The 27,105-nt window shown below is 34.1% G+C and overlaps 1 protein-coding gene across 6 annotated transcripts in view; it reads left to right on the forward strand.

Moving 5' to 3' along the window:
- The window catches only part of SCN1A (sodium voltage-gated channel alpha subunit 1), a 129,951-nt gene that overhangs the window by 73,076 nt on the left and 29,770 nt on the right, over positions 1–27,105 (forward strand). Inside the window, exons 7-17 of one of the 6 annotated variants that reach the window (XM_054258305.2) lie at positions 596–865; positions 4,419–4,482; positions 5,552–5,693; positions 6,349–6,555; positions 8,025–8,309; positions 9,274–9,654; positions 10,905–11,037; positions 11,858–12,096; positions 13,434–13,607; positions 15,115–15,471; positions 16,661–17,143. In XM_054258305.2, the coding sequence (XP_054114280.1) occupies positions 596–865; positions 4,419–4,482; positions 5,552–5,693; positions 6,349–6,555; positions 8,025–8,309; positions 9,274–9,654; positions 10,905–11,037; positions 11,858–12,096; positions 13,434–13,607; positions 15,115–15,471; positions 16,661–17,143 (2,735 nt within the window). The remainder of the gene's footprint in view (positions 1–595; positions 866–4,418; positions 4,483–5,551; positions 5,694–6,348; positions 6,556–8,024; positions 8,310–9,273; positions 9,655–10,904; positions 11,038–11,857; positions 12,097–13,433; positions 13,608–15,114; positions 15,472–16,660; positions 17,144–27,105) is intronic. The other 5 variants (XM_054258307.2, XM_054258309.2, XM_054258306.2 and 2 more) reach the window with 5 other exon arrangements.

The raw sequence follows: 27,105 nt of genomic DNA on the forward strand, positions 1-27,105 counted from the left end.
CCTTTTGAATGTACCAATCTGTAGTTTCTTATTCGTTAGAGTCATTAATGAATATGTGTATATAATGTAAATTTTCTAAGTCTTTTGCTACCAAAAGAGAAGGGAATAAGATGATAAAGAATGGTGTAAGTTTGCATGGAGGATTTGTTATCTTAAGGCACACTTATACTGCAAACCACTTTCAGTTTCACAGCGAAATCTTTTCTACTTATACATAGGAATTTTAAAATATTTATTCAGGTATTTTGTTATAAAACTAAACTCTGACCCTAATCAAAGTGTCGAGCAAGTTTCAGCAACAAAAAGGAAAAAGACAGGGACCTTTCCTTAATATAGGCTCCATGAAGAACATGAACCTTCCATTACTTTATCTCAACGTAATGGGATATGGATCCTCATTTCATTGTTTAAATCATTACATTTCTGGAGTTCATCTTCATAAGTGTCTCCCCCTTCCGTGAAGTGTTGCTTCTTCACTAGCATTGTAAACTTTTTTGGATTTATGCATGAAATCTATGTTTTCAAAAAAACTGTGTGAAGTTTTTATTATTTCAGATGTGTTAAGTCTTCAGAGTAATAGGCTTCTTTCTTTCAGGCCTGAAAACCATTGTGGGAGCCCTGATCCAATCTGTGAAGAAGCTCTCAGATGTAATGATCCTGACTGTTTTCTGTCTGAGCGTGTTTGCTCTAATTGGGCTGCAGCTGTTCATGGGCAACCTGAGGAATAAATGTGTGCAATGGCCTCCCACCAATGCTTCCCTGGAGGAACATAGTATAGAAAAGAATATAACTGTGAATTACAATGGCACACTTATAAATGAAACTGTCTTTGAGTTTGACTGGAAGTCATATATTCAAGATTCAAGTAAGAATTGTTGTTACATACATTTCCTTAAAAAGTAGAATTGAATTGTTTGTAACACAAAGGAGATGTACTTATTACACATTGCATGCCTGCATCAAAACATCTCATGTACCCCATATATACAAACACCAATCATGTACCCACAAACATTAAAATTAAAAATTAAAACCTAACAAAATAAATAAAACAATTACTTACAAAAATGAATTACTATTATGTATATTTAGCCTTTTCATTGCTAATGTGCCTTCCATCTATGCATGAAAATTATTTTTAAATGAACACATAACAAGTTGTAATCTTTTAGAAAATTACCAAATCGGCTGGTCACAGGCCTGTAATCTTAGCACTTTGGGAGGCTGAGGCAGATGGATTACAAGACCAGCGTGACCAACATGGTGAAACCCTGTCTCTAAAAAAAAAAAAAAAAAAAAAAAAACCTCTAAAAAAAAAAAGAAAAAAAGAAATTATTCAAACAATTTAACAATATTTAAAATTATATTGTATTTGGTATTTCTATCCCTGGATTTTAAATAATAGATTATTTATATTTCTGGAACTAACTTTAAAGAAGAATTTTGTTAATCACCTTATCAATGGCTTACACATACATTTAACAATTTTGTTCATGACTACTCTAGTTTTGACACCTAAATGCCACTTTCTACTTTATCATCATTTGGAAGGCTGAAGGATTCAGCTAGAAAGGATTTTCCTAGGATCTTTCTGAGGTAATTGATATAATCAAAGAGATAAAATATGTGAATACCTTTCGTGAATTCTACAGTACTATGCAAATGTAACCATTATACATTAATTACACAATGTCTTTTATGTATCAGAAACACTGGGGAAAATAATGGAGATAATTAATGGCTTCAGGGTGTTATAGTTTAATAGATTATTTTATTACTTTAAGGAAATAAAATGATACCTAAAAGTATATATTATTCTTATATTTGAATAGTATTACATCAAAAAAAGAAAATTACAGTTAATAAAACTTCAGGTGGGATTAATAGAAAACATTAGTTGGATGCAGTGGCTCACACCTATAATCCTAGCACTTTGAGAGGTTGAGGCTGGAGAATCACTTGAGGCAAGGAGTTTGAGACCAGCATGGGCAACATAGTGAGACCCCTTCTCTGCAAAAAAAAAAAAGTATATATATATAAACACACACATCTATACATATTATATATACATTACATTATATATGCATATTATGTATACAAAATATATACACATTATATATACCTTACATTATATAATATGTATATGTGTGTGTGTGTGTATATATATTACATATATATATATATATATATAAATGAGTTGGGTGTGGTGGCGTGCACCTATAGTCTCAGGTACTAAGGAGGCTGAGATGGGAAGATCACTTGAACCTGGGTGGTCAGGACTGAAGTGAGCCGTGATTGTGCCACTGAACTTCAGCCTGGGTGACAGAGTAAGACTCTATCTCAATAATAATAATAATTATGCTAATACCCTTTCTCTTTTTAATGTGACAAAAAAAAGAATGTAAGTTTTTTTCTTTCTTTAATTTTAGAATCTGCCAGTAGGAATATTTCAAAATCAGGGAGAGTTAGAACATGATTAATAAGAAACGGAAGAGTCTTTTTTTAAGGAAAAGCAACTATACAACTCAGATTTTAGATGTTCTTGCATATAGTAAGCATTATTATTTTAAGGTGATAAATAATATTTTGAAAAAAGAAAGAAAGAAAGAAAACTTCACTGGCTGATTGTGTGGAACAAACAATTAATTACAGAAAGTTACCAGTGGTTTGATACTTATTAAAGTAATGATAGCACAGTTAGAAAAGAAAGAATTAATCATTGTCTCCTTATAGTTATAAATCTGGAAAATACCTTGCATGGATACAAATTAACTCTTCCATGACATTCAGTGATATGCTAATAAATAATTTTCAAACAGTTGTAAATCTTCAGTTGTTAATTTTTGGATTAAGGACAGTGTCAGAGCAATACACAAATGTTTCTTATTCACTTGATATGATGCCAGTAGTTCCACTTCAATCACCAACTCCCTGAAATCTGTTGTTTGTTTTATGTAAGGTCAAAATACTGACTAGGAGGGTTATTTAGGGTGTATTCTCTCTAGGGAGAATTTACTGGGCTGCATTTTTCCTATACTCAAAGTGAAAAAAATAAATAATATCTGAGGTCATTTTCAGCTCTCAACATCTATGATTCTTATATTAAGCCAAATGCAAATGTAAATAAAGTGGCTCATTTTTGAAAGTGACAAAAAATTAAATCTATTAAAATTAAAGATAAATATTATAACTGAAAATTCATATTTTCCTCAGGTTAAGGCTTTTAGATAATTGAATTTAATGGGAAAAACTTCATTTATAAATATGAGATATCAAAAGCTATAAAATATTATCCAGAAACTCTTATGATCTTTTCACTTTGTTTAATTTTAATTGAGAGTTAGAAAATACTATGTCAACTTTCCTGTCTGAGTTCAAAGAAGTCAAGATATCAGAAATAAAAGTGATATTTTTCCTTATGTGGTTCTGTGTCCTTTATGGAACACTGCATGGAATAAATTCCTAAGAAAACTTGACATCTAGAAAATATATGTTCTTACAAAATCCAACAGTGATTGTTCAATTTCATGTTTCTCTCTTTTTGTCTTTTATTTATTTATTCATTCAATAAACTTTACAGAAAGGCTATCCAATCTCAAACAAACATGAATACAGCAACAATTAATGATCATGACTTTCTTTCTAGGAAGTATACTTGTAAATAAATAATTACAATATAGGAGTTACTATAAGAAGAATTCAAGTATATACATGTTACTGGTAACACAGTGAGGGGAGTCTTAATTGTGTCAATATTTAGTGGAAAGAAGGTTGAAAATATCAAGGAAGAAGTTACAGAAGAACTGGATGTTGCAAAAAGCCAAGGAGTTTGCAAGAAACAGTCAGCTTTGAGATAATGTAGTGTTCACCTATAGTCATTATTTTAGTTTTAGTATTTAAGACTTTTTAAAATTTCTTTCATTTTAGTTGTTGATATGATTTACGCATATTTTACTATAAGTTGGCTATATTCTGTGATAATATAAATTATACTTATTAAAATGTATATTTGTTAAAAATATAAAAGAGAATATCAGAAAATATACTATTCTCTTATTTTAAAATATGTGGCGGTTTTGAGAAAACAAAGAAATTCCTGTCATTTCTGTCTATTTTTACTGAATGATCTACTTTCATAAGAATGGTGGACAAATGCTAATACCCTTTTGAAAGATTATGTTGGTAACTGTTATTGTCACTAACTTTATTTTCATAATGAAGAAATACTTTGCACTGTAAAGTATCTAGATAAAATATCTAGAATTTGGAGGGAGAAGAGACAAATACTTGTGTCTTTGAATAAATTATATATTTTAAATTACTCAATAAACTTAAAAATAGAACCTGACCTTCCTCTTCTCACTTTAGTGTTTTTAACAATGCAAATGTTCATCATATGACTTTCTTTTTTGAAACAGGATATCATTATTTCCTGGAGGGTTTTTTAGATGCACTACTATGTGGAAATAGCTCTGATGCAGGGTAAGTCAATAATTTGTGTGTATCTGTGTATCTTTGTGTGTACACATATATATATGTGCATCTTTTCTCTCTTTTTATAGAAACTGAAAATAACTGCCAACTAATTTTATTGACATTAATTTGTTATATGTAAGGTTTTTTATAAAGTATGAGATTATTTAAATATTAGGCAAGATTTATGTTTTTAAAACAAGAATACTTTTAGACACATGCACCTGTATGTTCATTGCAGCGCTATTCACAAAACAAAGACATGAAACCACCCTAAATGCCCATCAATGATAGGCTGGATAAAGAAAATGTAGTACACCATGGAATACTTTACAGCCATAAAAAATAATTAGATCATGTCCTTTGCAGGAATATGGATGGAACTAGAGGCCATTATCATTAGTTAACTATTTCAGGAACAGAAATCTAAGTACCACATGTCCTCACTTATAAGTGGGAGCTAAACGATGAGACCATGTGGACACGTAGAGGGGAACAACAGACACTAGGGCCTACCAGAGGGTGGAATGTGGGAGGAGGGAGAGGATGAGGAAAAATAATTAGTGGGTACTGGCTTCATACCTGGATGATGAAATAATCTGTTCAACAAACCCCCATTACACACTTTTATCTATATAACAAACCTGCACATGCATGTACCCCTGAACTTCAAAGAAAAGTATTTTAAAAAGGAGAAAAATATCTATTAAACATCCACTGTACATAACAGCAAAAATCCCAAAAGGAGTTTATTTTTACTCCTTTTTTAGGAGTAAATAATAATAACCATACTGTTTCTTTTAAATAAGTATATTGAGCTATAAACTCTGGAGACTTCATAGTAGTAAAAATGGAGATGTTGAAAATGCAAATTATCAACAAAAATTATTTTGTAAAATATTATTAGGAGTGCTGTACAATATTTTGATGGTGACACCAAGTAGCTAATAAGACTATAAACTGTCCAAAGTTGGGAAATAGATTCGTTACTTATTTATCATACAATATTATAAATATAGCATGGTATCAGAGCAAAAAGTCAAACATGTGGTAATCCTTTCTTTTGCCCCACTTGCAGCCAATGTCCAGAGGGATATATATGTGTGAAAGCCGGTAGAAATCCCAATTACGGCTACACAAGCTTTGATACCTTCAGTTGGGCTTTTTTGTCCTTGTTTCGACTAATGACTCAGGACTTCTGGGAAAATCTTTATCAACTGGTGAGAAACTAAAGAGTCACACATTCTCTACTTAAGTAAAAGAATACAAGAAAACCAATTGAGTTATGAAATTAAAACCACAGGATAATATAGTAGAAAGAGCAGAACTTGAAGTGAGACTGAGTTCCTCTATCCTATTGATTGTAACACACACTGAGCAGAGTGATGCCAGGAATTGTAGTTCTCTCCCATTTCCGCTTGGCTCGAAACTGTTCTCTACCCTTCTCAGGCACAGATTGTCCTAAACAGAAGGCACATTCTCCCTTCAGCCCTATCTGCCCCCTCAAATATCATCCCTCAGGTGCGAGGTAATGAAAACGAAGAAGCAGGTATAGAAAGATAACTTTGGTCTCTTCCTTGACTTTCCTCAAAGGCTCAGCTTTTTAATGGAGGACTCCATGGTATTTTACTGATTGTTTCATTCTTGGTGAATATAAGAATTCTTCCCTAGGGATCATAGTGTGAATGCATAAGCTAGGGGAGAAGTAAAAAGCTGAAGTTAAAGAAACAAAGAATCCAAAAAAGTACAGGGTACTGTGAGCAACGTAATCACTATTTATATCTGAGTTTTGCTAGACACACAAGTAAAATGAAAGTCAAAGCCACCACTTAGTAAAATAATAGTGAGAAATAATTCTGATATTATTGTTTACAGACATTACGTGCTGCTGGGAAAACGTACATGATATTTTTTGTACTGGTCATTTTCTTGGGCTCATTCTACCTAATAAATCTGATCCTGGCTGTGGTGGCCATGGCCTATGAGGAGCAGAATCAGGCCACCTTGGAAGAAGCTGAACAGAAAGAGGCTGAATTTCAGCAGATGATTGAACAGCTTAAAAAGCAACAGGAGGCAGCTCAGGTAAAGTTGCCCTGTCTCATGGCACTGTCCTTTTATTGTTTTTCTGATTGTTACAAAAATATTGAAGAGAAAGTGAATACCTAAGGGCAGGTCATGATACGAGGAATTAGTAAAGATGTCTGTATTTTGATAACCTACTCATTTTATTTAGTTTAATTATTTTGTTAATTTATTTTTAAATGTATGTAATATTAACCACAGTAGAACTCTCTCATGTTATTTTAATCATTGGAAGATTCTCTAAGTAATGGGAAAATGTTATTTTGGGGTCTTTTCAAGTGAGAGACATTTATCAAACAAATAGACTGGCATTAGGGAGAAATTCTCTTTTCTTAGAACAAGAAATTATTGGTTACCATATAAAAAGTTGCTCCTCTAGTTCTTAAACATAGTCTCTTTTGTGTTGACCTAAAATATGTTGGTTTTTAATGTGGTTGCTTTATTACCTTTATTAGGAAGTGATAAAATAATATAATGGTCTCTGATATAGCAGCATCCAATAGATATATGAATGTCACCAGTCTTAACAGATATTGCTCATCTAAAAGGGATTACTTATTTTTATAGTGAAGTGTTAGTCCTTGCAGTGTGATAAATCATAAAATGCATCTCCTATCACTCTCATCTTTCTGCTTAGCATACAAACTTATTCCCTTTACTAAAGAAGAAAGCTGTTTCAGAAATATTAATTTACGTGCAAGAGTAATTAATTTATTGAGGTTACCCTGGGAACAATGATAATAAAAAAGTATCAACTTAGTATCAGTACAATCTATAATCAAAAAGCATTGTTTTACTCCATGTCCATGTGACCCTTAAGAGCCAGTACTGAGTTTGAAGATGGTGGGAACAGTTTTTGGAGAAGTGGCTGTCTTATCTTGCTCAGCAGAAACTTTAGATTCTCCCTCTTCCATTCTTCTGGATATTGTGGATGGGTCAGAAAGGGATTTTATTATAATTAACCATAAGTTGGATTAACAATATCTTGAGGGTATTGGACAATCCAATTTCAATAACCAGAGAAAGGATCTCAGATTCTTATCCCATTCCCATGCCTTAAGATATGACTTCAGGTAACTCATCAGCTTTTCTTCTATGCTCCAGTTTCTTTTTCAGAGAAAAGAAAACGACACTAATGAAATACCAATTTTCAGAGTAAATCAAATCCCAACAAGTAATGCATTTATGTTCTTATTGATGCCTGATGGATATTTTTGAATATGTGGTCTGAGGGCATTAACACAGACATAATAAATGTTACCATGGAGAAAACCAAATTATCTCTGAAAGCCTTCATGAGGTGGAAAGAAAAAAAAAATCTTCTCTTATAGTTCCAGAGAATCTTCTCTGTGAGATAATCCTCAATCAGTTCAATAAATTTTTTAAATGCCACGCAAACACTTCAGCCATTTGAAAGAAAGATACAGTCTTTTCAGGTGTTATGCTAAAACCATTTCTCTCCAATGTAGCAGGCAGTGACTGCAACTGCCTCAGAACATTCCAGGGAGCCCAGTGCAGCAGGCAGGCTCTCAGACAGCTCATCTGAAGCCTCTAAGTTGAGTTCCAAGAGTGCCAAGGAAAGAAGAAATCGGAGGAAGAAAAGAAAACAGAAAGAGCAGTCTGGTGGGGAAGAGAAAGATGAGGATGAATTCCATAAATCTGAATCTGAGGACAGCATCAGGAGGAAAGGATTTCGCTTCTCCATTGAAGGGAACAGATTGACATATGAAAAGAGGTACTCTTCCCCACACCAGGTATGGCACTACTGAGTTTACTGATGTATGGATGAAAATTAAAACATGGGAGTGAGGGGGAGAGTTAAAATAGACTTAGGAATTTTTATCAACTGAATCGACCACTATTGTATTATATTTGAACTTATCCCATCTCCACATAGTTATGTGAAAATTTTACTTCACAGATATGTAAAATCTACAGCTCGGTGTAGTTCAGATAACACCAAGCTGACAATCAGGAGACCTGGATTTTCATTCTGACACTGTCTGCTGATATTTGTCTATAACTGATGGCATTTAATCTTTCCGATCCTCAGCACTTTCAAGAAAAAAAAAATGTGGAACTGAGGATAGCTGATCAGAAACGTCCTGCAGCTGTTTTGTGATTTTATGTTGTTTTTCCTCCTAATATTAGTCAGGTGTACTTGATAGAAAGGCACATCACTAATTTCAGAAGTCTGAACTTCAAGTTCCAACAATACAATGTCTTATAGGTGAAACAGAAATAATAATTAAAGCTATTTTAGAAAGGTGTACTAAAATAAATCGTGAGGAGTGTTGAAAGTTTTTGAAAGAAAAGATCAATGAAAACCAAAGTGGTCTTGTTAAGGTCATGCTGCCAGTGGTCACTGAATGTTTACCACATCCATTGCCATATACTGAGGATGTTTCCCTTTGAACTTAACAAATGGTGGTCCACAGGGTTTTGTGTGTGTGTGTGTGTGTGTGTGTGTGTGTGTGTTTTCATTATGTTAAGGTTGCAATCTTTCTCATTATTTAATCTTAAGGGAGAGAAACCTTCTTTTATAAAGCTATTTTAATTTAATGTAAACACACATAAAATGAGAATGATAACCAAAAGGAATGAGTCATATTCTGTTATGAATGCTGCAACCTCCTTCCACTTACTCTTACAAAATGAAATTACATCCAAAGGGCCATATTAATATGACTTTATTTGTCTGTTGTTTCAAACTTCTAGTCTTTGTTGAGCATCCGTGGCTCCCTATTTTCACCAAGGCGAAATAGCAGAACAAGCCTTTTCAGCTTTAGGGGACGAGCAAAGGATGTGGGATCTGAGAATGACTTTGCAGATGATGAGCACAGCACCTTTGAGGATAATGAGAGCCGTAGAGATTCCTTGTTTGTGCCCCGACGACATGGAGAGCGACGCAACAGCAACCTGAGTCAGACCAGTAGGTCATCCCGGATGCTGGCAGTGTTTCCAGCGAATGGGAAGATGCACAGCACTGTGGATTGCAATGGTGTGGTTTCCTTGGTTGGTGGACCTTCAGTTCCTACATCGCCTGTTGGACAGCTTCTGCCAGAGGTGATAATAGATAAGCCAGCTACTGATGACAATGTAAGGAAGTTTTAAATAGTTCAGGCATGGCTGGCCCATTATTGCTGCACCAGCCAGTGTTTCTACAGAACGGCAACCTTGAGAATGATCCCTGGATGGTCACGCTGTGAATGCACCTGCATCTTGTAATATATTTAATAGACTAACCAACTAAAACTTAAAACCTTAAAAGTCTCCTGCGCAAACCTGAATGCATTTACTTATTAAAAGTTCTAAGGATTAATTAGACACAATAATTACTGCCTCCAGTTGGAGGATTTGCTATATACCCACACTGAATTTAGATAGCAGAACATCCTCTAAGGCTCTGGTATAAAAGTAAATGAATGATCCTATGTTTAAGTGTCAAGGGTGTATAATAAATCTTTCCAATGGATTCTTCAATATATCTCTGCTTTAGTTTAGATGTTCAAAAACACTGTGCATAAGTAGATAGCGTCATTGTTACCTTAATACTCCTAGCACTCATATTTTTCTTACTAAAAATGCTGATATAGGTCTTCTCAAAATTGATCTAAATGAAGACACAAATATATTATTAATACAGACAGATAAAATAGTTGTCTGTGTACAAAGGTATGTTATGTATTTGTGAATGTATACCCAGATGAGGAATTTCTAAACAGATGCTGCCTCTTCTTAGCCTGTTTACTCACTTGGAAATATATCAGCATGAAGAGGCATGACTAAGTCAGAATTAGATGACTTATTGCTTTGGTACCCTGGATGAAACTGTTGTCCATGCAGCATGTGTGTGTTCCTTTTAACATAGAGTTTGTGTTGTCAATGACCATTTACATCTTGTGTCCAGAAAGTGAGATGGCAGCTAAGTGTGTTGTAATAATTGATACTTTATCAAAATTAAATGGCTACCTTCTCAAAAATCAAGTGCCTTGATCATGTGTATGACTTTTAAGTTATTAGGTTTTTACTATTAGTTCAGAAATAAGGGTAATAACTGTTAATATGTCTCTCAAGAGTTTTATCAACTATATTAAAATTATTTCCTCTTTTAAAAAATTATGAAATCAGGGGGTTAAAATCTCGGCTTTTGCTGTATGACTAAATGGTTAACAGTTTGAACATCCCAGGCTAATGATACAATAAGTCAGAAATATCTGCCATCACCAATTGAATATGAAAATGCATGATGCATGTGTTTCATGAAATTCACTGTGTCACCATTTGGTTGCTTGCTTGTCATATTGCTCAAATTAATCATTTAATGCATTAGATTTTTTTTTGTACAGGGAACAACCACTGAAACTGAAATGAGAAAGAGAAGGTCAAGTTCTTTCCATGTTTCCATGGACTTTCTAGAAGATCCTTCCCAAAGACAACGAGCAATGAGCATAGCTAGCATTCTAACAAACACAGTAGAAGGTTGGTAATAAATTCCATTTCCGTTTCAATCATTTTCAAACTTACATTGTCTCATTTCAAACAAACATATTTGTGAGTTTGGAATAGTGCATTCTTATAAGAAAACAATAGGTCTAATTCAAGAGCTGTTATTTTTTATATGTACCCTTATATTCCAGAAGCCTTAACAATTTATTTTAAACTCAGTGGTATTGGGACGAAGAATGATTTCCTAACTGTGTGACATCTCTTTGAAAATGCAGAATAAAGCATTTCTGTTAGGGGTTTCTAATCTCATTAGTCATAGTGACCCTCTTTTTGTTCCATTAGTTTAAGACTTCAGCAGTACTGCCTCTTCAGCCTCATTCTAAGTACTTTCAAGATTGTAGAAGAAAAGCAGGTCATTTTCACAAAATAAAAACAAATTAAAAAGATGATTCTTGGGTCTCATCAATTGCTATCCTAACTCTCATAGTCTGAGGTTGACAATGTAGAGTTATTCACATAGGGTTGCACACAATATCTACACTACCCTAAACCATGTTCCCATCAAGACTTCCCATGAAAGAGCACTCACTTAACTGGTGGCCAAGCGCTGAACCACAATGCCAGTGCAGAAGACAAAAAAACTAGTCGTTTGTTACCTGTGCTCTATGTGTGCGCGTGATGAAATATCCTTGGGAGGTTTAGAGTAAATTCTGTAATTTTTTTTAAAGTATGAAAAATGTTGACTCTGTAACAAAAAAGTGCTGATTACTGAAAATAAGTTTAGTGGATATAAAATAAGTGTCTTGTGTATAAAATACATCTTTTGGTCATTCTATTTTTTTTTTTAATCTAGAACTTGAAGAATCAAGGCAGAAATGCCCACCCTGCTGGTATAAATTTTCCAACATATTCTTAATTTGGGACTGTTCTCCATATTGGTTAAAAGTAAAACATGTTGTCAACCTGGTTGTGATGGATCCATTTGTTGACCTGGCCATCACCATTTGTATTGTCTTAAACACTCTTTTCATGGCCATGGAGCACTATCCAATGACAGACCATTTCAACAATGTGCTTACAGTAGGAAACTTGGTAAGCATATTGGAAGGTAAATGTGTTTAGTCTTCAAATTTTCTGCTTGAGAAACTGTTTCGAGTTAATTGTATATAGCAGTCTTTCAACCATCCTTCACTCTTCCTGGCCCCTGCAAAATGGGAATTATATTTAGCTGGCTTTTATAATTACTTTTTGCCAAAAATAATGACCCTTAATGTGCTCACAAAAACTGAGAAAGGCATGGTACTACAGTACTACTTGAAAAGTCAACAGCAATATTTATAACTTTTTCAAGATCCAGAAGTAGCTCATAGTTTAAGAACATACTTTTTGAGTTATTATAATTTCCCTTACTGTAGAAGGCTAAAATAAACTTGTGAATATCTTTTATTCTTCATTGTAAGAAATAATTTATCCATCATTGTAAGAAATAATTTGACAACTCAAAAATGTCTCCAGCTTTTCTTCTTCCAGGATCTAGGTAGTACATATATTGTTTTATCCATCTATTCTATATCAAAACCATGAACTATTAAAAACCTCCAGTACATTTTGTGCACTGTATGATTACAAAGGTCATTTTTGGTAAAGATTTCCACTTGATTTTTCCTTTTTGTGCTTCAAAAACATAATTTGTTAAAATGTTTGCCAGTCAACTCAACTTAGGAGTATTAACTTTGATTTGCTGAAAGAAATAGCTATCTAAAGTAATGTATGCAGTTTCTGTAATATTTGATTTGAAGTTTAGGATTTTTGGTGGCAGAAAGCAGAAACATTATGCATAAAACCTGCATTTTATTAGTATATCTTTGAAACTCTACTATTTATACTACAGAAGTAAATTTATTTTTTCATCTGCATAACAAAGAATGATAATAGTAATGCACCTAGTATAATAGATAAAAATGTATAACTCTGATTTGAAGGAAATAGGAGTAAGCTTATAGAAAAATAAAACTGCTCATAGGCAAAATGCTGTCAGTACTTGTGTTATATGAAGTCTTGAGAAAAGGCAGTTTGGTATAATGGAAAGAGCACTGTTAAGAATAGATGATGTGTACTCAAATCCTAGTTTTGCCATTTGCTAGTTGTCTGCTATCTATCAAGCAAGTCATTTCACCCATCTGAAGACCTTAGTTTCCTTATCTGTAAAGTAATAATTGTATATAAATTATCTCCTTTTCATTCCATAAGGATACAATTAAATAATGTAGATGAGAGTCTTTCATCAACTATAAATTGCCATACAAATTTAAATTAGTAATAAAATTATTATGGGAAAATAGCATAAGCATTATATTCTAAGAGCAAATCTCATGTCATGTATGTTTTCATTATCTGGTGGGATTAGAGCAATTTTGTTTTGATCTTAGGTTTTCACTGGGATCTTTACAGCAGAAATGTTTCTGAAAATTATTGCCATGGACCCTTACTATTATTTCCAGGAAGGCTGGAATATCTTTGATGGTTTTATTGTGACGCTTAGCCTCGTAGAACTTGGACTCGCCAATGTGGAAGGATTATCTGTTCTCCGTTCATTTCGACTGGTAAAACAAAACAAAAGAGCACCAAATGCAATCAACTTTCTAACAGTCAGGGTTCTTTCATAGCAATGTCAGGTTTTTACCATGCAACCATTAGCATTGTAAGTTTTTGTGTAACATTTGCATTGTCAAGACTGTTCCTACATGGAAAAAAAATTCTCAATTATTTACAAAAACCTTTATTTTAAAGAACATAATTACATAAAGATTAATGTATTATTCAGTTGCTATTTTCACTAAATTTTGCTTCTAGTGCCTATTACAGGTAATATTTCTAGACCTAAGAAAATATTTTTAATGAAAATGTATCACCTTTTAATAGTAACTTGAAAATATATACAGCCCCTTGTAGCAGTAGATGAAAATCAGATGTAAAATGTGCATATGGAAACTTTTTCTAAGTCTGTCTCTGGAAAATATGCACCTTGCAAAAGTCAAAGGAGAGAAAGTCTGTAGGATTGCTAAACATGCCCATTAATTCACACATATATTTTTACAGGTCAGGAAAATATTCATAGAATCATGGGAACTATTCCAATTTTTCAATGCAGGTGCACGTAAGCTACATCAGTACCCCTAAGGAGCATTAATGAATAATGAACATTTTTCTCTATTTATATAGGACTCAGTATGATGTTACTTTGCACACTATTGGCAAATGAATAACTTTCAGCAGAGGTCTTTCAGATTCAGATGTTAATATTATAATGCCTGGCCTTAGAACCACCGTTGTTAAACAAATTAAGAACAGTTGGACTCCAAGTACTCAGTAAAAATTCACTATCAAAGGCCTTGGTGGCTCATGCCTATAATTCTAGCACTTTGAGAGACTGAGGCAGTTGGCTCACTTAAGGTCAGGAGTTCAAGAGCAGCCTGGCCAACATGGTGAAACTGTCTCTACTAAAAAAAAAAAAATATATATATATATATATATATATATATATATATATATATATACACATACACATATGCACACGCACACATACATGGTGATTGGAAACCTAGTGGTATGTACCCACTTAAGATATGCATTTCAGAAATATATTAAGAGCATAATGGAATGGTGACCATTCTGTCAAAAAGAAAACTATGATTATTAGTTTAAAAGTCCATTACTTTGGATATATATATGTAGTGTGTGTGTGTGTGTGTGTGTGTGTGTGTAATATATTTAATTAACCAAGTGTGGTGGCACATGCCTGTAGTCCCAGCTAATCAGGAGGCTGAGGCAGGAGGATCACTTGAAACTGGGAGGCAGAGGTTGCAGTGACAAAAGGAAAAAAGTAAAGAAATGAAAAAAATTCACCGTCAGAGAAAATTATCTACATGGTTAAAATAAGGAAAAAAACAGCTTTTCCTATGGAGTCCAAAAATTAGCCATAAGCCTGAGAGGGTTAGGGCAGATCAGATGTTGTAAGATACTGAATTCTAGCTACCTTTTCTAGGCAAAGCTCAATACATATAATACTTTTAAGGATCATAAAAATATATATTTTTTTTTATTTTCCAGCTGCGAGTTTTCAAGTTGGCCAAATCTTGGCCAACATTAAATATGCTAATTAAGATCATTGGCAATTCCGTGGGAGCTCTGGGAAATTTAACCCTTGTGTTGGCCATCATTGTCTTCATTTTTGCTGTGGTCGGCATGCAGCTCTTTGGCAAAAGCTACAAAGATTGTGTCTGCAAGATCGCCAGTGATTGTCAGCTCCCACGGTGGCACATGAACGACTTTTTCCACTCCTTTCTGATTGTGTTCCGCGTGCTGTGTGGGGAGTGGATAGAGACCATGTGGGACTGTATGGAGGTTGCTGGCCAAGCCATGTGCCTTACTGTCTTCATGATGGTCATGGTGATTGGAAACCTAGTGGTATGTACCCACTTAAGATACACATTTCAGAAATACATTAAGAGCATAATGGAATGGTGACCATTCTGTCAACAATAAAAACTATGGTTATTAGTTTAAAAGTCCATTACCTTGGATATATTATCACTTTAACAACACAGCAATATAGCAGTGGCCCTACATTTTTTTATACCAAATTCCATTGTGTCAGTCACTTCATCACATTTTTAATGTGAATTACAATAGAGTATCATATTGAAGACAGGCCTAAAAGGATGTGCTGGGACCATTTTATAAATTTAGAGCCAAGGAAGATTGAAGTCTAAAAACGATAGAGAAAGAGCAACATTACCATCCAGACTAGGACTAAAAAATGGTGTCGTTAAGTGTTCGTAATGATTGTGCCATTTCTTTCCCCCATTGTAGCATATAATACTCAATCACCCTATGTGATTGATGGGCTAGCCATCAATCAGATGGACTATGGCAGATGCACTAGTCAACCTGAGTTCGTCAGTTCTCGAATGGCTAATGATGCCTGAGATTATCCTAATGGAGTAACTGATCAGTCTTTGTCTCTCTTAAATTTGGGGTGTTACTGTTTATAGTATAGAAACATAAAATATTCCAAAGGTATGTACATTCCTGTGCCAGTCTCATGGAAATATGAGAGATTTTTCATAAACTGCTCTACTTAGTCAACAATGTACTGTGAAAAATATAATAGATTAAGAAAACAAGTGTCAATGCCTATGTTAAGCTCCTAATCTTCATTCTGGGTCATAATAGTTATTTTTCAATTAGCATTCAATTTAATAAATTTGTTGATCAAAAAACTATATAATGCATTTAAATTCATAATTGGAAACATTAGTGATTTTTAAGAATTCTTGTATAGTATGTATAAATATCTGTTTTCTTTACTCATACAAGTTCAGAGTTAGGAAAACCTTAGATTAGCTCATTCAATTTCACTTAACAAATGGGAGAAGTTGAGAGCAATAGAAATGATTTCTTTGTCCAAGGATGTGCTATTGAGCCAGTCACAAATTCAGGTCACCCAATTTCTAATCACTATGCTGTGGTGTTTCCTTCTCATCAAGTTTTAGAACTTTGAGTTTCTTCCACACTTAAAAAAAAAATAAGTTATTGTAATCTGCTCTTCTTTGCATTGGCATAAAATTATAATCATGTTTTTGTTGTTTTTAAGGTCCTGAATCTCTTTCTGGCCTTGCTTCTGAGCTCATTTAGTGCAGACAACCTTGCAGCCACTGATGATGATAATGAAATGAACAATCTCCAAATTGCTGTGGATAGGATGCAGAAAGGAGTAGCTTATGTGAAAAGAAAAATATATGAATTTATTCAACAGTCCTTCGTTAGAAAGCAAAAGATTTTAGATGAAATTAAACCACTCGATGATCTAAATAACAAGAAAGACAGTTGTATGTCCAATCATACAACAGAAATTGGAAAAGATCTTGACTATCTTAAAGATGTAAATGGAACTACAAGTGGTATAGGAACTGGCAGTAGTGTTGAAAAGTACATTATTGATGAAAGTGATTACATGTCATTCATAAACAATCCCAGTCTTACTGTGACGGTACCAATTGCTGTAGGAGAGTCTGACTTTGAAAATTTAAACACGGAAGACTTTAGTAGTGAATCGGATCTGGAAGAAAGCAAAGAGGTAAGATTCTATAGGTGTGGGAAGGTATGAATACATATACATATATACATATACGCACATACAGATGATCTTCAACTTAATGATGGGTTTACTTATGGTTTTTTTTACGTTATGATAATGCCAAAGTAATATCCATTCAGTCAAAACCATGCTTCAAAATTTGAATTTTGATCTTTTCCCAGGCTAGCAATTTGTGGTACAATATACTCTAGTTGTGCTGGGCTCTGGCAGCAAGCTGCAGTTCCCAGTCAACCATGTGATTACAAGGGTTAACAACCAATATTTGCTGTATACAGTAAATTACATAAGGTATTCAACAGTCTATTATAAATTATTTTTTCCTTTAGATTATTTTACCTATCTTTAGGCTGATATAAATGTTCTGAGCCTGTTTATGGTACACTGGGGTAAGCTATAAAGTTTTGTAATTAGGTATATTAAATTCATTTTGATGTATAATATTTTCAACTTACTTATCAGGAGATAATCTCATTTTAAACTGAGGAACATTTACAATACATGTATTATATTGCCTGTATTCATTATTATATAGTTTCCCTATAGATATTTTTGACATCATGTAAATTTTGTTTCACTGAGGAACAAAAGATTTAACTCAAGAAAATGACTGATATAATGAAGGGTAGTAGAGTATATGTGTGAGTTTTCTCATCTTTAGTAATGGATATTTGCCAGATGAATGAATAAATGATCCAACAAATGGATAAACATAATCAGATTTAATCCTTATGACAACCTAAAAAGAAATGAGTTATTATGCTAACTTTTCAGATAAGAAAATTAGCTTAGGGAGCATCAAGTCACATAACTAGTGAGGGGAGTGCCGAGATTTGAACTTAGAGCCCTTGTTCACAAGTTCTGTTTATTGTTTATTGCATTACATTGGCTCATGTACATTGAAGAGAATGTAACAATAAGAAATATTTTTATAACTCCTCCCACTAAAATTACATTGCCCTATGCATTAGTCTGCTTGGGCTGCCGTAACACTATACCATAACTGGGTGGCTTAAACAACCACAATTTATTTTCTCACAGTCTAGATACTGGAAAGACCACAATGAAGACATCAGCAGGGTCAATGTCTAGTGAGGGTTTACTCCTTGACTTGCAGATGACCACCTTCTTGCTGCATCCTCACATGTCCTGTCCTCAGTGTATGTACATGGAGAAAGAGAACGCTGCTGTCTATTCTTCTTCTTATAAGTGTGTCAACCATATCAGAATGAAATCCAACCCTTATGGCCTCATTTAACCTTTATCATCACCTTGCAGGCCCTATCTCCAAACACAGTCATATCGAGGAGTAGAGCTTCAACATATGAATTTTGTGGGAACAAAATTTAATTGACAGCAACCTACCTTAAAATATTAAGTTAAATGTCTAATGGATACGCCAGATAATTAAAAAGAAGTTGGCCGGGCGCGGTGGCTCATGCCTGTAATCCCAGCACTTTGGGAGGCCGAGGCAGATGGATCACGAGGTCAAGAGATCGAGACCATCCTGGTCAACATGGTGAAACCCCGTCTCTACTAAAAATACAAAAAATTAGCTGGGCATGGTGGCGCGTGCCTGTTATCCCAGCTACTCAGGAGGCTGAGGCAGGAGAATTGCCTGAATCCAGGAGGAGGAGGTTATAGTGAGCTGAGATCGCACCATTGCACTCCAGCCTGGGTAACAAGACTGAAACTCCGTCTCAAAAAAAAAAAAAAAAAAAAAAAAATGAATGAAGTTTAGGTTAGGACAAAGCACCCTTACTTCCCATTTAGTGTTTGTAAATCTCAAAAACAGCAGGGTGCCCACCTTTTAGGCTGCATTGTCTAAGTATTTTAAAGGATCAAATACATCAAAGACATTTTATTCGAGGGAGAATTCTATTAGATATCACGATGTCCGTTGCATTTTGATAGTTGTCCATGGAAGATACTACAGGTATGCGACATACTTTTGATATATTGAATATGTCCCCTAAAGAAGCTTCAAGTATTTTTAATGAGTCTCTGAATAATCTAGGTCATCCTCCACCATTAGGAGTAGGGGGCTAATATTGGAGCTGGAAGCAGCTGCCTTGATCCTGTCATGAGAGCTACTTAACTAGTTCAGATTTGTGTAATGAGAGAAGGGAAATAAACAGTGAAGAGATGTAATCGTAGATAGATTCTGTCACATTTCCATGTCTGTGGAAGTGGATTAAGAAAAAAACAAATAATAGGTTGTTTTTATAAAGTACTGTGGACTATTTTACAGAATTTTTAATTTGGGTATTATTTCAGTTTAAACTTTATCTGGGTTTTCCTAAGGAAAAAACCCAGAAGGAGGCCAGTTTTTTGAAAAATTATTGTCTTTCTATTTATAAAATTGATTCTGAACTTCTGTTAAAATAAATTTAGTAATATTCTAGTCTGGTTTCCTTTGTCTTGAATCTTTAGACCTATGTTTAGCATTTGATGAAGACCGATGGATACTATATGCTATCTGTTATATTAAAAAGGTAAAAGACTATTGTATTACAAAGACCATCCATAACAAACACATTTTCTGTAAAAAAATTGGCATGACTCATACTTTTACTGTTTTTGCATATTAATCAGGGCTAAAAAAACACTAAGCTTCTTATAAAGTGACTACTGAAGCATTAAAAGCAGTTTTGTTTCTATATACTTTGTGACATTTTATATCTTGGAACATTGCATTAATTGAAATTTTAAATGTTAGGGTAATAGAAACTTTAGAAATAACTTTATTCAATGTTTCTCAGATTGTGAGTCATGGTTTAGTTGGACTTTAGAAAGCCCTTTAATAGGCCAGTAGTTGTTTTGTTTTTTGTTTTTTGTTTTCCATTTTAATGAAATAGTTTATCTGCCCACCTCGGCCTCCCAAAATGTTGGGATTATAAAGTGAGCCACTGCACTTGGCCAATGAGATAGAATAGAATAATGTTAGAGCACGTTTCGTGTCACAATGTGAAGCCCTGGTAAATAAAGCTTTTGCCGCCTGTGCTGAACTTTAATGTATTGCTTATCTAATTAGAATGCACCCACTTGGTTCATGGGTGTAGTGTCTGAAGTTCAGAAGTTCCCAAGCTTCAGAAACACCGTTTCAGCTTTTTGAAATTAGAGATAATGAAGCCTTCCCAACCCTAGACAGAACAGATTGCTTTCTTTTTTGGTTACCGGAGATATAAGGCATAGAGCATAGTAATAAATAATGCATCTTCTTGGCTCATGCATCTTACAAAGTACTACCATATTTTAGGATAGCTACTTATATGCATGCATGTCTCTCCTTTTATGTGGTGACCTATTTAAACATGTTTGGTACAAAGTAGACACTCAGATCAAACGTTTCCAGCTCATTCAAATCTTCTTAATAAAACCATTTTGAAGGGTTCATAAATACTTTGTCCGATTTGAGCATACTTGAGATTATCATTTTAATTCCAATTATTTTGGACCAAATTTTTCTCTAGATTCAAGATTCACTTGAGTTAGAGTTTGTTGTTTTTGTTTTTGTTAGCCATATTACCTTGTCACTTTACGCTAGACTTCTAAGAAAGGAATAATCTCTCATCTTTCCCACATGAATTGCTGTTGAAATGCTGTGGTATCTCATTCAGATAAAATTTTTAAATTAAATATTGAAACTTCTATTCATCCCCTAATAATACATCTCAATTTATTTTATTCATTTTTGAATTTGGCTTTCTTTTTATATTCTTTTATAGATTATCATATTGTATCAAATTTCCTGGCACTTTTACTTCACAATTTCTTTCTTCTTTGTCAGAAACAAACCCATTCAATATTGTGTCCCTTTATTGCTTCATCAGTCTCCTATTGTATTGTGTTCATCAGAGTAAGGCACAAATTATGAGATACTCTGCTTTTAGAGGAATTAAGCTGACAGCAGATACCTCAGTAGATGAAAAGTCTTTGTTCTACATCAGAAATGCCACCTGTAGTATATCCAAGTTATCATGATTTTGGTTATTTTTGTTTTAGCCTTTATTATTTTTGCCTATTTTCATTTATTTAGCAGCTACTATATGCCAGGAAGAATAGATAATGAAGTATACTAATAAGCTCTAAGGCATGATTCTGTGTGTGTGTGTGTGTGAGTGTATGACTTTCAACCTTTAAGTATGAACTTGCATATTGACACATATGCTACTGATGCAAAAATGTTACATTTCATGGCCTCTATTAGACTAGTTTCATTTGAACATGTTATTAAACATTGGTTTTTAGACATGTGAGGCCACAGTTACAATGTTGTTGGCAAACGATTATTCTCTGGAGCCAGATGTTACTGGGTTATATAATTTCATTTTAGCCACTTACTGTGTGACTTTACCTATCTAATCATCAGTTTCCTCATCTCAAAAATGTGCATAATATTACTGACTGCATATTTGGGACAGAGAATTAAATGAGATAATAAATGACAGTGCCTAATATAGAGTATTTGATAAATAATCATTATTATTATTACCAGTTACATTCCACACTGTTACAGTAAGTTTTCTTACAAGAATTACTACTAGTAATATATTCCACTATTTGTCTTTTTTTTGTTTGCCTTTTCCCCTCTGTAAGAAATTGTTTTATAAGTTAACCTGGGGATGGTAATACATTTTATATTTTCTGCTTATTTTTAAATTTTCTTGATTGCATTCTTGATATGATAAGCTCCTTAAAATATTTAAGAAAATTATTTTTCTTTTTCTTTTTCTTTTTTTTTTTTTTTTTGAGACAGGGTCTCATTCTGTCGCCAGGTGCCAGGCTGGAGTGCAGTGGGGCGATCTCCGCTCACTGCAACCTCTGCCTCCCAGGTTCAAGCAATTCTCCTGCCTCAGCCTCCCAAGCAGCTAAGACTACAGACGTGCGCCACCACGCCCAGCTAATTTTTCATATTTTAGTAGAGATGGGGTTTCACTATGTTGGCCAGGATTGTCTTGATTTCTTGACCTCGTGATCCGCCAGCCTCGGCCTCCCAAAGTGCTGGGATTACAGGTGTGAGCCACCGCACCCGGCTCAAGAAAATTATTTTTCTAAAGGGCATTTCAATCAGGAAATACAAACATACAAAAACCTAAATACAGGAAGCCAAGGGTGTATTTGGAGACAATTAGTAGTTTGGAATTCCTGGGGTGTACAATCACAGGAGCTGAGGATGAGGTGTAGGTAAAGAGTATCGGTTTCCAGGAAGCAATAACAGACTGGCATGAAGAGATATGGTGAGCTGGAAGCTCATACTTATTTTGCCTTTTAAAACTATGGTTTACTCACACATAACTATCCTCCATTTCAGAACAAATTTAGGGCTGTTTTTTCTACACCTTCCTCCTATTTGTCTCTAAAAGAAAAAAAAAAAGGAATAGCAGAGGTCACATTTCATCATCGCTTTAAGTCCTAAGAGACTTCAACCTTCAAAGTACATTCAAGTAATTTGAGGAATTGTTTTTTTAAACCTCAGAAAAGTTATTGACTCATGCAATAGTAGGAATAATGATAAGCTAGAAATATGGATTTCTATTGAACATTAATAATAAAGAATGGGTGACTTGGACAGAGCTGAAAGAGCTTTGATGGCTGGGCAAAACTGCAAAAGGCAATACAAAGTCTTATCTCCCCAAATAGAAAGTAAATTGATTTTGGTTATGGATAGTATTTTTATAACACTCTTATCCTCTGAAACACCTACCACAATGCTGGGTAGATGACAGTTGCCCAACAATTCTTTGAGTTTTGGTTGATTTATAGGGATACTAGATTAAGAGCCTATAAGCCTTACTTGACTATGAGCAAATCACTAAATCTATATTACCCAGTTTCCTAATTTATTAAATGAGGTATCTGTCCTATGATGCTCATAGAAATGTTAGGAAGATCTAAAAGCTCTTTGGAAGTTAAAAGTGTTCAAAAATGTAAGGTGATGTCAAGAAAATTACTACTGTAATTCCATTTAGATAAAAAAATTTAAATGAATTATTAAAGTTATATCTTTGGGAGTAAAAACGGCCCATTACTAAAGTAATTATAGAAGAAATACACTTGTTTGTGATGAATGAGCTCTAAAATAATGAGTAAAAATGTCAGTTAGGTCCTTGTAATTCAGGTTATGTTAATAACAGCTATTGTTTAAATGTTCACCATGGACAAAGTACTATAGCAGGGCATGTGTTGTCTCATTCAGTCTTTATGCTCTAAGACACACTGTTATTCCAGCCTTTCAGATGAGAAAAATAAACATATTTTGAACAAAGCAAAACTTGCCAAAGTTACACAAATAGTAAGTGATTTGTCCTGGACTAGAATCTAGGCAGTCCGCTACACAGTCATGCTCTTAACCACGACACTAAACCTTCTTAATAGTGTTTGAAAATGTACTTTCTTTCACATAGTTCTAAAATAAATAATACTATGTGTTGAAGAACTAGGTGCAGGTGTCAACTATAGATTTGATGTTAACTTCCAATCATTGCCCATTGGGCATAGGTTAACAGCGTAGCCGGGAGTGTTTCAGGGTCCCCTGCTTAGTCTTGAAAGGTCCTGCTCCTCCAGTACTGACCCTCACTTTAGGCTGATCTCCTTCTGCATCCCACACTGACCTGTGGCTGTCTAATTCTACTTACAGAGCACTTAGTCTCCCAGAGTGTGGTAGTTGTGCTTAAGGAGCATCCCCATCTGAGTTTAAAGCTGCTAGAAGAGTCTTTCACATCATTAGGAAGAACTTCCATGACGCATCATTAGTTTATAAGGTCTTTGAGAACAGGAAAAACACTAACCCTGTCTTCCTTAAGTCCACAGCACATACAACATATTTATTAAGTGAATGAATAAATAGGTAATGGGAAGTTACTTCTAGATTTCCATTTTTTCTCCCAGTTGTATCACCTATATACATATATATTTTAAATTTACTTACTGCTTTGCTAATATTTTTCCACTTAATACTTTTATCCTTACCTTATATGGGTTAAGGAACATATGATAATCTCCAACCTAAGCATACAGTCTCTAAGAGATGGCAGCTATGCTCTATGGACAGTACTATCCATAGAACCCAAGCACCTTCTCCCTTACTTCTAATAGATTACCAGCGACTGCCAAAGCTACCTATCTTTGTCCACCTCTCTGCATCCCCACGACCTTTACCCAGTATCAGACCTCTATCATCTTCCAGTTTTACTGCTACAGCCTCCAAATGGGTCTTCCTTCACTAGTGTAGTCTTGATAAAGCAATAGATGGTCATTCTAAAATGCAAATCTGGCAAGTTCTCTCCTCTTTAACCTTCCAGGAGTTTTCCCATTACTCAAAGTATGGAATCTATACTACTTAACATGGCTACAAGTACCTGCAAAACCTACCATCACTGACCCCTTTAGTCTCGTGGAATAGTACACCTCACACCTCCCCAGCCAGCTATACTAATATTTCATTCAGTGGAATTCCCCATGCTTTGTTAGTTCTCACCTTTATAACTCTTCTCTCTACCAGGAATATTCTTATTCCATCCTGTTTCACCTGACTCATCTCCATCTACCACATCATTCTTGTCCCAAACATCACTTTAATATTATACCCTGCCCTTCCTAGACTAAGCTAGGTGGTGCTCTTAACATATCCTATACTGCTCCTTCATAGTGTGTGGCAGTTGCTTCTCTGTGTCTTCCATCTGATTGTGAACAGATGAGGGCAGGTACTGAGTCTATTTTATTTTTTAAGTCCTAGTTTTGATGCCTGGCACCTTTTTGGTAGTCAAAAAGGTCGAATATCAGTAATGACACCTATTACAAACAATACAATACTGTGATAAAAATTGTTACCATTTATCATATAAGCACATGCCAAACACTTTTCATGTGTTATTTTGTTCAGTCCTTATAACAAGGATTCTTACTTGAATCATTTTACAAATTAGAAATCTAAAGCCTAAGGAGATTGAGATAATTGGTTAAAGTCCATAAAACCGGTGATTGTGATTCAAACTTAAGTTTCTCTAATCCTCAGAACTGTAGTACTTTTAACCTTTTCATTATATAGAGATATAGTTTATTTGCAAAGTAGACACTTATTAAGTATGTTGTGATTCAACATTAAAAATCAATGTCAAAATAACATTATAGAAACTATGTACTGAATTTGAAAATTACTCACATTATTTGCATTTGGGTTTCGAGCTTGGAGATTATAAACACAATTTTTCAGAATTTTTTTGTTTTCTTTGCAACTTTTTTACCATTACCATGATTTTCTATTGACTCGGTATTACTGAAATATGTTTCTTTTGTTCCTTTTTATCTAATCATTGATAAAAAAACTTTATGTTTGACATATCAAAAGCAAAATTCAGAGTAGTATATTAAAGCCATATTCCTCTTCCTTCACTTTTATATGGAGCAAGTGTTTGACTAATAAATAGAAACAATTAAAATTTTGTAAATATGAGTAATGCACTGAAGATTGTCCTTTCAACATACAGTTTGATGAAAAAATCAACTGGGAATAATGTAGAAATTACTGAGAGAATATTTGAGTTTACTAGCTGCCCTGTGGAAATGTTGAGTCTCATTACAGTGTCTTTTCCATTGATATTATATAGTACCTTTATTGACAGTCTTTAGTAGGAATTATTTTAATTTTTAATATGCATGCTGTAGAATAGAAATATTTACTAGTGCACATTGTACACAATGAAATACTAATACTAACATTTCTGAGGTTGTAGAGCACCTCATTCATTTAAGCATGACTTAGGAAATATATATGTCATAATTCTAAAATACCCAGTATTAAAACAGTACCAGTCCAGCTTTAAAAATAAGTACTTTAAGTAATATTTTTCATTTGTCACATTTAAAAATATGTGTGTGTATATACACATATATATACATATACAAATATATATATACCTCACATGACCACATATTAAGTATGCTTTTGACCCTTAAATTCCAGATTTATTTATTTATATTACTTACTGTAAACTGAACTCCTACTAAACTCTATAAATAAGCTCCCTATAACAAATCAAGTCAAAAAATAAAAACATAAACATGGTAGGATCAAATCAGAGAGCAAGAAAAAAAGCATTTAATCATTTACTGTCGGAGAATATTGTAGAGTGTTTTGTTTGCCTTGCTTTGTTTCCCCTCACCCTCAAGGTCAAAATCATTCGCTGTAGTAAAGAACATTTTTAAAGAGTAAGAAATTTGCATAAATCCACTGAGGAGGGAAAATGCTCTTACCATCAGTGTTGTAGTTATTAAGTGATTATTGAATGCCCTGGTGTATAAGGCAAAGTGGATGCTTCAGATACAATGTGGTCTCTGCATTCTCTCAGCTCACATATTAAGTCAGACTGCTAAAAATATATGAATGATACTTCTCAGTATATAAGTGTATAATTTTTTTTTTTTTTTTGAGACGGAGTTTAGCTCTTGTTACCCAGGCTGGAGTGCAATGGCGCGATCTCGGCTCACCGCAACCTCCGCCTCCTGGGTTCAGGCAATTCTCCTGCCTCAGCCTCCTGAGTAGCTGGGACTATAGGCATGCGCCACCATGCCCAGCTACTTTTCTGTATTTTTTAGTAGAGACGGAGTTTCACCATGTTGACCAGGATGGTCTCGATCTCTTGACCTCGTGATCCACCCCCCTCGACCTCCCAAAGTGCTGGGATTACAGGCGTGAGCCACCACGCCCGGCCCCATAATTTTGTTATTAAGATACATGTGTGAAATTATGTATATTTTCAAATGAACTAGCCTATATCAAAATTGGTAAATTTAAGGTTGATTCATGATTCAAGAAATATTAAAATGGATTTTAAGAAATATTCCATTAGTCTCAAAACAGTGAAAACCAATTGCTTTATTAGTGAATAGTGAATTTCATAATGAAATTAAATTTCAATCTAAGAACAAAAGGAAAAATTAAT

This window comes from Callithrix jacchus, chromosome 6 (assembly GCF_049354715.1).
Source record: "Callithrix jacchus isolate 240 chromosome 6, calJac240_pri, whole genome shotgun sequence".
Taxonomy (NCBI): domain Eukaryota; kingdom Metazoa; phylum Chordata; class Mammalia; order Primates; family Cebidae; genus Callithrix; species Callithrix jacchus.